Here is a 15146-nt window from a genome sequence, read left to right on the forward strand (position 1 = left end):
AAAACTAATGGTAGCGACACACTGGAGCGGATGCATCATTCACAAGGCCGCTGTGAAAGGGAAACTGAACCCGTTCCAAAGTTGTATCTAATTTCTAGCATGGTGCATCAGATTGTGATCATATCACGTTTACCTGTTGCCAGATAAAATTTGTTGAGCTCAATCACACCCGCTAGGCCACAGGTGTCAAACTCAAGGCCCGGGGGCCAGATACGGCCCGGCACATCATTTTATGTGGCCCGCAAAGACAAATTGTGCATCAAATTCATGTGTCATTACTAGAATTGCAAATTGTCTTCACTTTTAAAAATATCTTTTTTTTTTTAAATATTTGACCAGTGTTTACTGGTTTGAAAACAAGTTATTTGTCAGCTTGTTTTGTAGCTTATACTGTATATAATATGAGGTGCTCATACATTTATTTGGGCTGACAGTCATAATGGCCCTCCGAAAGAAACCATGACTACAATGTGGCCCGTGAAAAAAAAGAGTTTGACACCCCTGCGCTAGGCTGTATGAATCACAAACTGTGAGCTGACAGCAGGGCAATGGTTGGCGTAGTGATTCACATAGCTGACTTCATCAATTCACCTAAATGTAAAAAATTTTGACTTCTCAGAATGTATTTTCTGATTTCCTGCTTGAGCTGTAATTCTCAAACTGACAGGATATGTCAATTTGTTTGCTTTTCTTCCCCACTCCCACTGTCTTCATTTGACGGTGAGGATAGTTCTTCATCATATTCATGGTCATCGTCTTCGTCATCGCTATCACTGTCGTCACTGTCGTCACTGTCCTGGTTTTCCTCTTCTAAAAAAAAGAAAATTATCATAGTGAGTCTCCACTTTGAGGTTTGAGTATGTTTTTTACCTTCTGATAGCTTGGCCTGGATCAGAGGGAGGAACTCCGAAGCTTCTGGATGCAGTGGGTCATAGATGAGAACTGAAAAGATAGCATCACGTGATATTACCACACCGGATGGTTGAATGAATGTGATGCTCTGTATTCCCTACTGATTTTGCACAGTCTTTTAGCCTGCTGGTAGTCTTTGTCCGTCAGAGCTCTGAGGAACTGAATGCAGAGATCCATTCAGGTTGAAGGTTCACCACCACCACCCCCACCTCAACAAGAAGAGTCTGACTTCACCTCCATCAGCAGCTCCACTGGAACGTCTCTGAGGTCATCTGCATCATCTTCAGAGTTTTTTCCACATTCATATTTCTCCTCGGGGGCCTCTGTTGGTGGACTCTCGTCTTCTAGAAACCATCATCATCACCATCATTATTATCTTGCCCAATGACTTTGGACTTTGAATTTGCCTCATAGAAACCTGCTGCTGAGCCTGGGATGTGTGCAAAGCTGACGTTTTGCATTTTAAGGTCCTTTCCAGGCTCACTCTTCAACCCTGAAAACAGATTGGAAATTAGAAATTATAAAAAAATGATTTTTTTTTTTTAAATACTTGCTCGGCTGACGGGACATCAAGTGAACCATTTAAAGACTGTAAAAATCAAACACGGTCATGACAGCTTTCTCCAATAAATTTATCCTCTAAATAGTTTCTGGGAAAAGGAGGGTGAATGCTTTCATTAAAGCACTCTCTGTGCATCGGAAATAATTTGCATGACTAAGTAATTCATTAATGACCTTTGTTTGCATAATTTAATTAATTGGACAACGTCAACATTGTGTTTTGAAGTTAGTTATATATTTCTGAAACAAAAGATGTTTTGCTTACCTGTCAATGGTTGGAAATGAAGTCAATGCACCAACTGATAAAATAAAGTCAAGTATTGGTAGAATTTGTTGACATAGTTGAACTTTCTAAAAGCTTGTTTATTGCATGAAATGTTGCCACGTAACAAAGCAATGACGCAGGGCGGTTGCCATAACAACAGAACAACGCAGAATTTTTGGGGGGACTAAATACTGCCCCCTACGTTCAAGAAAATGCCGCAACTAAAAAAACATTGAGGAAGCTCTTGAACAACAATATACGTCATCAAATTGCTAATTTGGCACCAAATAAATACAGATATTCTCATGAATCAGACGAGATGTTTTTTTCCAACGTTGTCCAATGTCAGAAGAGGAAAATTGGGAAAATGAGCCAGACCCTCAAGCTGCCCAAAAATAGTTCGTCCCTGCCCCGTTAGCTGTTCATTAACTAAGCTAATTACTAATTTCATTTCTGAAGTTATGATGTCCTGATCCAAATCATTAAACACAAGCTGTTTGCACTCATTGCGGCAACGAAGCTGCACTTTGTAACCTACGTATACCAGACTCACCAACAGCTTCATACTCCAGGCTGTTAGGATCCTGAACTCTCTCCCCCCCTTCTGCGTAGCGTCCTGTACTTTTGCGCTCTATTCTGACTGTCTGCTGTATGCACACTTGCTCCATTTTTGCTCCTCTTACTTATTATGTTATTTGTTTATTTATTATTTATTCATCACTCTTATTTATTCATTGTTTCTGCCTTCTTGTTTTTATTTTTTTGTGTTGTTTACTTGTTGTTATTGTGTACTATGTCTTGTTACCGTGGGATAGTGGGAACGTAATTTCGATTTCTTTGTGTGTCTTGGCATGTGAAGAAATTGACAATAAAGCAGACTTTGACTTTGTCTTTGTATGTGAAATAATTTCACTATGAAAAACGTTGAAGTCATTATGTTGTGATCCAGAATAATATTGCCATTGCATCATTGTTTGTTTTCATTAATGTTGTCATTAATATTATTATTTATATGGGGGACAATACGTTTTTATAATAAAAATTCATTTGTTATCATGACTTCCTTCTCTAAAATGGGCATCTTTTTCATTCCATTGGCATTTTTGGATACACATTCAGATTTTGAGGGCAGTCTTTGTGCGGCAGTGTAGGTCAGACACATACCAATGTCTGAATCCCAATACAAATGACAACAGTGTTGCACACCAAAACTTTTTTCTGTCCTGAACATGCAAATAAGGCAAATACCAAAAACGTATCTTATAATTTCATTTGGTGTTAACATGGTCAAAAAAGGTTAAAACTGCACAGCAACACATACATACACAGTGACGCACATCCATCAGAGCCACCTGCCATAAAATTTGGATGGGAAAATACATTCTACCCAGATGACGCGGTAACAGAATCATTTCACACTTGAGTGATCCTCTACAATTTTTTGTGTGTGTGTGTGCGGGCGCACATTCCATCCTGCAAGTCTATTAATGTGCCAGTGGTATATTGTACCGCATGTGCCTTCAGAGACCGTTTCCCAGACATTTCCATATGATGAACCCAGAGGCCATCGTGACAGTAAAAGAGAACACAGAAACAAAGGCAGGTTGATGCATCGCAGTCTTGCATGACCTTGCCGTGTGATTTGTCAAACAAGCGTTTCTGTGATGAAGGACCAATGAACATATTGTTTGCAATGTAGCTTCATTAATAGGAAAACAAAGCCACGTCATGTACGTATATGTGGTGCAGAAATACTCCCCAGTGTTTTCAAACTTACATGTTTCTGAAACATCTGTGCAGGTCTATATGGCTGTGAGGCTGACAAGTTATCCTCATGCTCGTAATAATAAATGCAAATTACAATCAGAACAGCCTGGAGAGGATAATTGCTCAATTATGTCTCCTGCGTGTGTGTGTGTGCGTGTGTGTGTGTGTGTGTGTGTGTGTGTGTGTGTGTGTGTGTGTGTGTGTGTGTGTGTGTGCGTGTGTGTGTGTGTGTGTGTGTGTGCGTGTGTGTGTGTGTGTGTGCGTGTGTGTGTGTGTGTGTGTGTGTGTAATTGTGTGTGTGGTACAGAAAGGGAAAAACAGGAGTGGGTTGGCCACAATGTTGCTTACATCACATTCAGGCTACATAACAGAACAAAGTGAGATGTTACAAGTATCGATCTATTGTTGGACAATGTTCCTAATTTCCAGTATGAGCGGCAAGTGAGGCTAATTAAAGTCTATGATGTAACTACTATTCACAAATCAATATAAACAAGCTCACAAATTAGGTTGGGATAACAAAACTGAGGGACAAAGTGTTATTTCTTTATGACCCAAATGCCATTGGTGAAAAATATTAAGAGACCATAAAAAAATCTCATTTTCCTCTCCCACACACTTCAAACAGAGACTAATAAAAACTGTTCAAATATTTGAAAATGAAATATTGAAAATCAAATTAAATCAAATATTTAAAAATAAAAATGATTTAAAAAAAACTAATGTTGATAAAAATTGCTAACAAAATCTCTATTTTTTAAAAGTGAAAACAATTTGAAATTTTGAAATTAACATATGAATTCGATGGACAATTTGTCTTCGCTGGCCACCTAAAATGATGTGGTGGGCCATATCTGGCCCTCGGGCCTTGACTTTGACACATGTGATTTAGTGTCTCATTCATACAATCTCTGATTGGGAAGTGAATCCAGGCTGGCTGAAATGTGCATCACTTAAAGGGTTATTCTCAACCACATCATTAACTGTCATGATTTATGGCTACTTGCAGTTCGAATCTGGTTGACAGGAAGATATTAGCCACTGGACTCTTTGTAAACGTTACGTTCGGCTGTTTTTTTAGTCTCCTTTCACTCTCTACCACGCAACTCAGAAAATAGCGGGCGCGAGTCCATTTGTCTTCTTCTCAGCACATTCCTCATTTCCTCACTCATCATCAGTGAATTTCTTCATTCTTCAAGTGTCCTCTCGCCAGCCGTGCCCCTGCCCTCGGATCATCCTTCTTAGATGCTTTTTCATTTAATTTCTTTGAGTCATCCCATCCATCTGCCTCAAGATCTTTGCTTGCAGCTGGCTTTTTGCTTGCTGCTTTTTATGCCTCCATCTTCTCAGCTGGCCCTCCCCCAAGAGAAGAGAACATTTAAAGAAGGCTTTTGTGATTGGTCATGAGGCCCATTAGTTGAGTAATTATATAGAATTATCCCATTACCTTCAAATTGTACAGGAGCATACAGTATATTCACTATTATAGTATATTCGTCTAAATCAAATATCTATATTAATTGGTTCCATATAGTAGAAGCTGTTGAAATGTCTGAACACTTTTGCAAAAAAATAAATAAATAACCATAATACTGTTACAAAGTAATACATGCCTAAAGGACGTTTTGTTTTATTTTATTTATTTTATTTGACATCCTCACATCAATTGCTTTTACCTTTACTTTGACTGACAGATAATATTGTTACAGGCTTTTACCAATATTAACTACAAACAATTTTTAGCGCAGATTCTTTATGAATCCATTTGGGCCCTAAATAAGCTTTTTTTTCCTTCTTTTCAAATACATTGGATCATAACAGCCATTATAAAGCAAGCTTCCGGTGTGTCACGTGGTGCGTAGGGAGCAAATGATCAAGATTTATTCCCCAGGTGCATGACTATGATTATGATAGCATAACACAAGATGCCATAAAGAAAAGGCTGTCAGCTGAATGAAGAACACAGTGTGGCGACACGCTCGCCATTATGTCATCAATCAAAGCCGTCAAGCAGGTAGCCAGCCATCCATCAAAGAAGCTGGCAGCCAGCGCCTGACACTTTCTCCCTCATCTCTGACTTGATGTCCAATGTTGTCTTCTGGGTTGGTCATCTGAATTTGTGTGATTGCCCCTTTGCCATTTAGTCTCTTTTTTTCCTGGGCGGCCCGCAAGTCACCACCTTGAAAATGTAAGAAGTGATAAGAGGTGAGGAATAAAGCAAACATGTTGGCTGGGATCACACACACAGGCAATGACGCCTTTTAATATTTAACCGGCGAGAAGAAAGGAGTGCATACATCATTGTGACAGAGGCAGAATGGAAAGAGACATCCATCCCTCTGTTATCTCCACACACACATGCACTGTCAGAGATTTATAGTACAGGAATTTAATCGTGGCCTCACACGCACTCTCTCCCACTCTCTTTTTGTATAGCACCTATCTCTCTTTCTCTTGCCTCTCTCTGTGTGACTTCATTTCCTCATACCTTCCATTTCTCAAATAGGCCAGCATCTTTTTGTCTCCTTTCAAGACAGCTCCTGTTGTTTCTTTTTGCTTGCTTAATTAAAAGTACAATAACAGATATGTAAGTCAAAGTATCATGCAAGGGGTTAATTAGTGTGCCAGACTACTATTCAAAACGGTGAAAGACAATTTATGTTGTCACATGCATACTGTATATAAATAGTGTCATGCCGCTAACAAAGAACTCGCTGACAACCATACAAGACTCTAATGGGAAGTTGTTAAACTTTAAGCACAAACCATTTAACTGTGATTTATGGAGACACTTGGTAAGGCTCAGGTTTAGGTTGATAGAGCAGTAGGGATGTAACAATTGATCAAAAATCCATTTAAACTGCTTCAAATATGCAACAATGTAAAATAATCAAATTAATTGAGTAATAGTAGGAGAATTGATTGTAGTCAACATAATTATTTTTAATGGGTTTGTTTTTGTGAAGTTAGCGCATAATCTATCTACTATCTATTCACTTGGTGCCTTGTGGCACATAAGGCCTTCACAGAGCGCTTCCACTTGTCACGGTCAGCTGCTGCAGTCCTCGCTTCAGACCACGACTTCCATCCTGCTTCTTTCCTTTCTTTCTCGACAGTACGCCTCCAGGTGGTCTTCAGTCTTCCTTTCCTTCTTTTTCTTTCTGGTACCCAGGTCATGGCTGTGTTGCAGTCGTTGTTGTGGTCCTGCCGTAGTATGTGTCCAATCATTTTCCATCTACGCATCCTAACTTCTTCACCTAATGGCTCCATCTCAGCTCTCTCTAGTAGGTCTTTAGTGCTGATGTGGTCTTGCCAATGTACTCTGCGTAGGCATCGGTTGTGGAGCACATCAATTGCCTTGCTTGTCCCCTTTATTAATTTTCCACGTTTCAAATCAATACAGCAGTACTGGCACTACTAGCGTCTTATAAAGCTTTAGCTTGGTTCTTCTTGAGATGTCATTGGAGCTCCAGGTCTTTTTAAGTTTGATAAATGCCCTTCTTGCTTTTGACAGCTTATTCTTCAGATCTTTCATACCGCCTCCCTCTTAACATACTATTGCACCCATGTAAGTGAACTGGTCTACATCCTCAATATCTTGCTCATTGATCTTGATTCGTTCTTGTTTTTTTTCATTTATCCTCATTGTTTTGTCTTTTGTGTATTGATCTTGAGTCCTACTTGCTTGGCTTCTGTATCCATTTGGGTTGTTTTATTCTGCATATGATGTTTTGTAGAGGAGAGTAACGCTATATCATCTGCGAAGTCCAAATCATCAAGTTTTGATGTCAGCGTCCATCTAATTCCATTGTCTCCCTCTTGAACTGTTCTTATCATAATCCAGTCTATCACAATTAAAAACAAGAACCCTGACATATTGCATCCTTGCTTTATGCCGGTTTTGATGTTGAACCACTCACATACTTCCCCTTGGTCTTCTACCGCACACTGGAAGTCTTCATAAAGTAGTCTGACCATTCTCACAATCTTCTCCGGAATTCCATACTTCTTCATGATGATCCACAGGCTTTCGTGATGTACAGAGTCGAAGGCTTTTTCAAAGTCTACGAAGTTTAAGTATAGTGTTGCTTGCCACTCATTTACCTGTTTCTCAATATGAAGATTTGCTCTGTTGTTCCCCTACTTGTCCTGTAACCTGCTTGTTCCTTTCTCAGCCTGCAATCGATTCCATTCTTTATTCAATCTACTATAATCCTGCCCAGTATCTTTCCCACTACAGAGAGCAGGGTTATTTCTCTTGAGTTTTTGGATTCTTTGAGATTTCCTTTCTTCGCTAGTTTGATGATTAGTCCTCTCTTCCACTTTGTTGGGATCTTCTCATGTTTCCATGTTTTCTGTAACAGTTGGTGTACCTTCATTTAGGAAAACTCCTCATCTGCTTTTAATAATTCGGCTGTGATGGAGTCCCTTGCCATTCTGCAGTCTTTTTATTGCTTCTTTGACTTCACTTAGTGTTGGTTCATTTACCGTGATCTCTTCAGCTCTGTTGCTGAATTCAAATTCATCTTCAGTTATTGGGTTTTCCCGCTCTGTTCTATTTGACACTTCTTTGAAGTGTTCCGTCCATCTCATCTTAATCGCATCCCTTCCACTAACGAGGTTAACATCCTTGTCTAGTACTGCTGTGCTCTGCCTGGGTCTCTCGTTGCACAGTGTCTTTGTTAGTCCATAAAGTGTCTTCATGTGTTGTTTTCTTGGAGCAGCTTCAGCTTCACTTGCAATGTCATCCATCCATTTCCTTTTGTCTGCTTTTATACTTCTCTTCACCTCTTTGTTCTTCTCTGCATACTTCTCTTTTAAGTGCTTCTTGATTCTTTTGGAATGTGTTCCCAGGATCTTCTTATTTATTTCTTCTCTTTGCTCTACGAGGGTCCATGATTCCTCACTGATCCATGGTTTCTTCTTTTTCTGTGGTGTACCCAATACTGCCTCCGCTACTTCTACAGGACTGTCTCAGAAAATTAGAATATTGTGATAAAGTCCTTTATTTTCTGTAATGCAATTAAAAAACAAAAATGTCATACATTCTGGATTCATTACAAAACAACTGAAATATTGCAAGCCTTTTATTATTTTAATATTGCTGAGTATGGCTTACAGCTTAAGAAAACTCAAAAATCCTTTCTCAAAAAATTAGAATATTTCCTCAGACCAAGTAAAAAAAAAAAGATTTAAAACAGCAAAACAAAATCAAACATTTGAAAATGTCCATTAATGGACTCAGTACTTGGTTGGGAATCCTTTTGCGCGGATTACTGCATCAATGCGGCGTGGCATGGAGGCAATCAGCCTGTGGCATTGCTGAGGTGTTGTGGATGCCCAGGATGCTGCTTCAATAGCAGCCTTTAGCTTATTTGCATAGTTGGGTCTGGTGTCTTTCAGCTGCTTCTTCACAATACCCCACAAATTCTCTATGCGGTTCAGGTCAGGGGAATTGGCAGGCCAATCGAGGACAGTAATGCCATGGTCAGTAAACTATTTACTGGTGGTTTTGGCACTGTGGGCAGGTGCCAGATCATGCTGGAAAATGAAATCATCATCTCCACAGAGCTTTTCAGCAGACAGAAGCATGTAGTGCTCTAACATCTCTTGGTACACAGCTGCATTTACTCTGGACTTGATGAAACACAGTGGACCAACACCAGCAGCTGACATGGCTCCCCAAACCATCGCTGACTGTGAGAACTTCACACTGGATTTCAAGCAACTTGGATTTTGCTTCTCTCCAGCCTTTCTCCAGACTCTGGCGCCTTGACTTCCAAATTAAGTACAAAACTTGCTTTTGTTTGAAAAGCCGGGTCATACCAAAGACTATAAAAATGGGACCCATTGCCTCCCTGCTTGGCACTCAGCATTAAGGGTTGGAATTGGGGGGTTAGATCACCAAATGATTCCCGAGCGCGGCACCGCTGCTGCTGCTCACTGCTCCCCTCTCCCCCAGGGGATGGATTAAAATCACACGGGGATGGGTTAAATGCAGAGGACAAATTTCACCACACCCAGATGTGTGTGTGACGATCATTGGGACTTTAAAAAAAAAAAAAAAAAGAGGACTTTGGACCACTCTGGAATTGTCCAGTGCTTCTTTTCCATAGCCCAAGTCAGACACTTCTTCCGTTGTCTTGAGTTCAGAAGTGGCTTGACCATGGGAATAAGGCTATTGTAGCCCATTTCCCGGACACGTCTGTGAACAGTGGCTTTTGATACCTGGACTCCAGCTTCAGTCCACTGTCTTTGAAGATCCCCCAAATTCTGGAATGCTGTTAAGGCTGCGGTCATCTCTCTTGGTTGTGCAGCGTTTTCTGCCACATTTCCCCCTTCCAACAGACTTTTTGTGGATGTGCTTTGAAACTGCACTCTGTGAACAGCTTGCTCTTTTTGTGTCTTACCCTCCTGATGGAGAGTGTCAATGATGGTCCTCTTCCCCATACTTGTGATTTAGTTTACTGAACCAAGCTGAGTTTTTTTCAAGGCTCAGGAAACCCTTGCAGGTGTTTCGAGTTAACTAGCCCATTCAAGTGATTAGTTGAATACCCTACTAGTATACTTTTTCATGATATTCTAATATTTTGAGATAGGATATTTGAGTTTTCTTAAGCTGTATACCATAATCAGCAATATTAAAATAATAAAAGGCTTGCACTATTTCAGTTGATTTGTAACGAATCCAGAATGTATGACATTTTTGTTTTTTTAATTGCATTACAGAAAATAAAGGACTTTATCACAATATTCTAATTTTCTGAGACAGTCCTGTATGTATGCCCTCTCCATTACTTGGAAGTCACGCTCTACCTTTTCATCTCCTGTTCCTCCTCGCTCTTCCTCTTCCAGTACTTGGTACCTGTTTCTTAGACGGATAGTGAAGGTCTTTAACATGTTTTCGTTCTTCAGTTTTGCAATGTCATACTTGATTCTGGTGTTTTTCCTTTCTTTTGGTTGCCGCTTCAGTCTTAGCTTGATTGTTGTACATACAAGATAGTGGTCACTTCCAATGTCTGCAGACCTGTGTACTGTTGTATCATTCACTGAGTTTCTAAATCGTTTATTGAGTGTGTGATCAATCTGATTCCTGGTCTTCCCATCTGGAGATACCCACGTTGCTTTGTATATGTCTTTAGTATGTGGAAACAGCATACCTGTTATGACAAGTTCATTCATGTAACACATTTTGCACAGCCTTTTTCTGTTGTTATTCAGCCTTCCGAGTCCATGCTGGCCCATGACCCTGCCGTAATCTTGGTGTCCATCTCCTACTTTGGCATTCATGTCTCCTGTTACAATCAACATGTCATGTTTGTTCCTGCTATCTAGTACATCTTGCAGTGTCGTGTAGAATTCGTCCTTTTCTTGCTCTTCTGCATCTTCTGTGGGTGCGTAAATATGTATAATCATTAACTTAATGTGTTGGGAGTGGTACCTGGCTTGAATGATTCTTTCGTTCACTGAAGTCCAGTCAATCAGGGCTCTTGCTGCTGCTTTAGACATGAGTATGCCCACGCCTTGTCTATGGTTGTCGTCATCTCTTCCTGAGTAGATGATGGTTTCTTCTTCTGCCAGTTCCACTCTTCTTTGTCTTTGGCCTTGTTACATCTGCATTAGTGCATAATGCAGAAGTAAATATATACATATATATATATATATATATATATATATATATATATATATATATTTTATTTATTTTATTATTTTATTTTTTTGCTTTTTTTTTTTTTTTCAAATCGAATTGAATCAAAATCAAGAACTGAAAATCAAATTGGGGTTTGAGTGAATCTGTTTTGGACAGTGTCCACAGAAAGTTTTCAATAATTTATATTAATGTGAGTTTATTACAGCCAGTTTGTGAACTTAAAAAAAACAAAACAAAAAAAACAACGATTAATGCAAGAAATGATGCATCTGCACGCACTCTGCAGGATGAGTGGAACAGCCTAAAGCCACACAACAAACCATTTGGAATCTACTTAAAAAGAAGACCATGTACGGACAAGTCTACCGCAGGCCTACACTATAAACATGGCAGAAATGGCGAAGCAGGCGAAAACGATGGCATCCAATGAGCCATCCCGATGCCGCCAACATTTTCAAAAAATGTTGTATTCCATTTACCTCAACGTCCGTACAACACAAAACTGAAGGACAGGTGCAACATATTAGAAATAGCAACGGTAGCTAAATGTAGACCACTCTGGCTGTGTCAATGAAATTACATTTGTTTTTTGATACAGACTTTGTGTACGTAAAACGCTGCTGAAGGACAAGATACAAGATCATATAAATTGACTTGTAGTTCCTCGAGTGTCTTCTACTGAATGGATTGTGTCAATCTAAATTCTCATTCCATCTCTACATAAACTACATCTGAGATGAGCAGAGATTGATTCAAGGTCACTGAAGATGTCCGCCAATACAGGGTGATAAAACATAAATGTAGAGAATTTGCCCCATCATCGCTGCCGGCTTTATTTTTGTTTCAACGTAATGCTCCGAATTCAGTGGGTGTTTGTCTACTTCAATATTCGTGTGTGTGTGTGTGTGTGTGTGTGTGTGTGTGTGTGTGTGTGTGTGTGTGCGTGCGTGTGTGTACTTGTTTTTATTACTCTGGGGGGTCCGAAGGCAGGGAGCCCACCAACAAAGCGGGGCCCTGTGTCGTTGTGGGGTCCAAAATCATGGACCCCACTCGGGTAACCACTCTAAAACAGCTTGAAATGCTCTAAAAACATGCCTCATGAATTTTTTTCACTTGCCCCACACGGTAGCAATTTTGAGAAATGTGGGTGTGAAGTGTGTGTGCTCAGTAGCGGCCCCCCGACTGTGGCAAGTGGTATTGCAAGTATACACACTACAGGAAGTGTGTATGATTCAACCAATCAGGGCACCTCGTGATCCAAGTTGTGATTAAGAAAATAAAATGCTATTTCCTGTAGATTTAAACCAAGTAATTATTATTTTAGTAACCGTAGCAACTAAAATAATAGTGTAAACATAAAATTCCTGCATTACAATTGCAATTTATCTACATGTTATTTAATATTCATGACACTTTTTTTGCTTTATAAAAATACGCTCATTCTTGTAGGCTTATTTTAAAAAATGTCTCGTGCATTTTTCATGTTCTAAACATAAAAACAAGATTCAAGATTCAAGAGTTTTTTATTCGCCATGTTTGAGCGTGCCAAACAAGGAATTTGACTTCGGTAAATTGCATGGTTTTGCATGTGTTAGCTTCATGTTGCTAAAACCGGACTTCATAACGTGTGACGCGCCAGGCTGAGACAGGCTCCGTGACGACACACTGCTCCTATCGTACCACAACATACACGGTGAGTAAATCAATTGCATGTAAATACTAAGTACAAGAAATTGATGTAGAAATGCTTTAAGTCCAGACCCCGAGGGGTTTATATGCAAAGATTATGGCTTCGGTTAGTGTATATTGTCACTCGGATGGCGTAACGTTTTTCCCTCAAAAAGTCCGGCTTTTTAACTTGTCATTCATCTTAGCTTGCAGTGGTTTTAAAAACAATGGTGTAAAAGAGAACGACAGAATGTATAATTGCTCCGTGTTCTATTCGGGATGATGTTTGCAATAAAACGAGATTTCGATGTGCTAATGGCGTGCTAATCGGACTCTGGCCTAGTTGCCAAAACTCGCCAAACACGGCGAAACACGCGTTAAAGCTCAGTGTTATGATATATCTGCATGTCTTCTGTATGTCTCGTGGTTTTCTATCATGTAAGAATGCTGTCTTTAAATAACACAAGCATTCTGACGCACATAAAACTATCCGGAAACTAGCTAATTAGCTAGCGCTAATCGCTATGCTATGTTCACTTTTCAAAGGGAAAGGGCTGTTTCAGTCCTTTTTTGGATCTGGTTGGAACTGTGACTAGTTAAAAGTAACAAAGCTCAGCTTCAAACCGACAAACATGTTCATTAATATATCAGTATTTTCTTAAAACGATTATAGAAAAATATTCTTTGTTTAATCACTCTTGTTCTGTTATCAGGCCAGGCTTATTCCTTCAGGTTTTATACAGTGGATGATTACAAATCTTTTAAAATTAATTTAGAGTGCTTGTTAAAGTTCTCTCTGCCATGTTTTGAATTATTTTTTAGAGCCAGAAATGTCCAAAAGGAAAGCAAGAAAAAGCCTGCTGATGAAGCAACCTTTTACATTCAATCCTCAAAGGACAAACCTGGACTAGTGGAAAGATTTATTGATGATCAAAAAGGTAATAAACTCATTTTTAGACCATTTATCCTAAGTATTGATTTATTTCTTTTAGAAAATGACACAAAAAACAATCAAATTCAGATTGGTGGTTGTATTTCTCTTTCTAAGCGAGAACTTAGTATTAAAATTGTAAGATAACACCACAATTATTTGGTTAAAGGTGTATCTAAAAGAAATATTTTCTCATAACCAATGGTTTTATATAAAATGTCCTTGCAGGAAGAGGCGTGTTTGCTACCCAGCCCTTTGAACAAGGAGATTTCATCTTAGAATACAGGGGTCAACTTCTGTCAGTAGAAAAATGCCAAACAAGCAAGTACTCTGAAAAGGAGAGTACTTTTCTCTTTGACTTTGAATGGCAGAATCATTACTGGTGGTATGTATATTCAAATATTTTCTATACAAGAATTATAAACTCTAGAAAGAGACGGGAATAAAATACCCAAAATTAGTGAGTCACTCAGAAGAAATATTTCAAAAACACATCAGGATTGTGACATTAACAATTTTTCTAATTAGTGCTATGACGTTCAAAAAGACATTTTGTTTCCCTCACAAATTTTCTTTTGAAATGTTGCAGGTTTTTATTTCTGTAAGCTAACTTTTATTTTACTAAAAGACTAGTTATATTATACAAAATGTTTGATTTCTTTTTTTTCTTTCCTAGTATTGATGCATCAACAGAGGATGGCTCTCTTGGAACATTAGTGAATGACAACCACAAGTCTCCAAACTGCACCATGAAAAAAATAGTAAATGATGAGCCCCGTTTGTGCCTTTTTGCCATCAAAAACATAGAAATGGGAACTGAAATCGATTACAACTATGGTGATTCTAAATGGCCATGGCGTGAAAAAGTAAGTCATTAAGATCAAGTATGCAAGTTGGAATATTAATTTGTTATAAAAAAAAAAAAAAAAGGAAGACTTTTGTCTCTTTTACTTGAATTACTCTCAGGCTCCGGTGGCACACACACCTATAGATGGGATTGTTGAAACATGCTTCCATGTGAAGTCCAACCAAGCCAATCATTCACACACACATAACAGATTTCTGAAATATGGCTACTTGTGGGGCCCTCCGTATGGCTCTAAGCTTGTCTTGGTTATTCCAACCGAGGCAATCATTCACACACACATAATAGATTTTTGAAATATGGCTACTTGTGGGGCCCTCCGTATGGATCGAAGGTTGTCTTATGTTTTTACATCATACTTTTGGTTACAGACATTATGGAGGCTGATTATATTGCAGCTATAGTTCCACACATCCTCAGCAGCTAAACGGCTAAAGTGTCACGCTGAATGATGCTCCACTACATCCATAAAGATGCTGTTATAGGACCTGATGAGACTTCCAGAACTGACTGGAACACTTTAGCT

The 15146-nt window shown here is 39.1% G+C and overlaps 1 protein-coding gene across 3 annotated transcripts; it reads right to left on the bottom strand.

Annotated features, from left to right (window-relative positions):
* Nucleotides 1-381: 381 nt before the first annotated feature.
* On the bottom strand, nucleotides 382-1909 carry erich2 (glutamate-rich 2). Of its 3 annotated transcripts, none has more exons than XM_037275863.1 (6): nucleotides 1739-1909; nucleotides 1331-1405; nucleotides 1147-1253; nucleotides 1014-1071; nucleotides 871-942; nucleotides 382-810 (listed from the first exon to the last, which is right to left on the bottom strand). In XM_037275863.1, exons 2-6 carry the CDS (start codon nucleotides 1371-1373, stop codon nucleotides 674-676), a joined length of 417 nt encoding a protein of 138 aa, XP_037131758.1. In that variant the 5' UTR covers nucleotides 1374-1405; nucleotides 1739-1909; the 3' UTR covers nucleotides 382-673. The 3 variants fall into 3 exon arrangements, with proteins under 3 accessions (XP_037131758.1, XP_037131756.1, XP_037131757.1); XM_037275861.1 differs by having other exon boundaries at nucleotides 1147-1256; nucleotides 1739-1908; XM_037275862.1 differs by having other exon boundaries at nucleotides 1147-1256; nucleotides 1331-1416; nucleotides 1739-1908.
* Between the last annotated feature and the right edge of the window lie 13237 nt (nucleotides 1910-15146).

The sequence above is a fragment of the Syngnathus acus genome, chromosome 17 (genome assembly GCF_901709675.1).
Source record: "Syngnathus acus chromosome 17, fSynAcu1.2, whole genome shotgun sequence".
Classification (NCBI taxonomy): domain Eukaryota; kingdom Metazoa; phylum Chordata; class Actinopteri; order Syngnathiformes; family Syngnathidae; genus Syngnathus; species Syngnathus acus.

Excerpts from the sequence above, each read along its gene's own strand:
- erich2 (XM_037275861.1), bottom strand. The coding sequence starts at position 1,373 with ATGCAAAACGTCAGCTTTGCACACATCCCAGGCTCAGCAGCAG. Across the intron at positions 1,072-1,146 it reads CAGTGGAGCTGCTGATGGAG|TTCCTCAGAGCTCTGACGGA; the intron begins GTGAAGTCAGAC and ends CTCTGCATTCAG. Across the intron at positions 811-870 it reads CCAGGCCAAGCTATCAGAAG|AAGAGGAAAACCAGGACAGT; the intron begins GTAAAAAACATA and ends TCTTTTTTTTAG.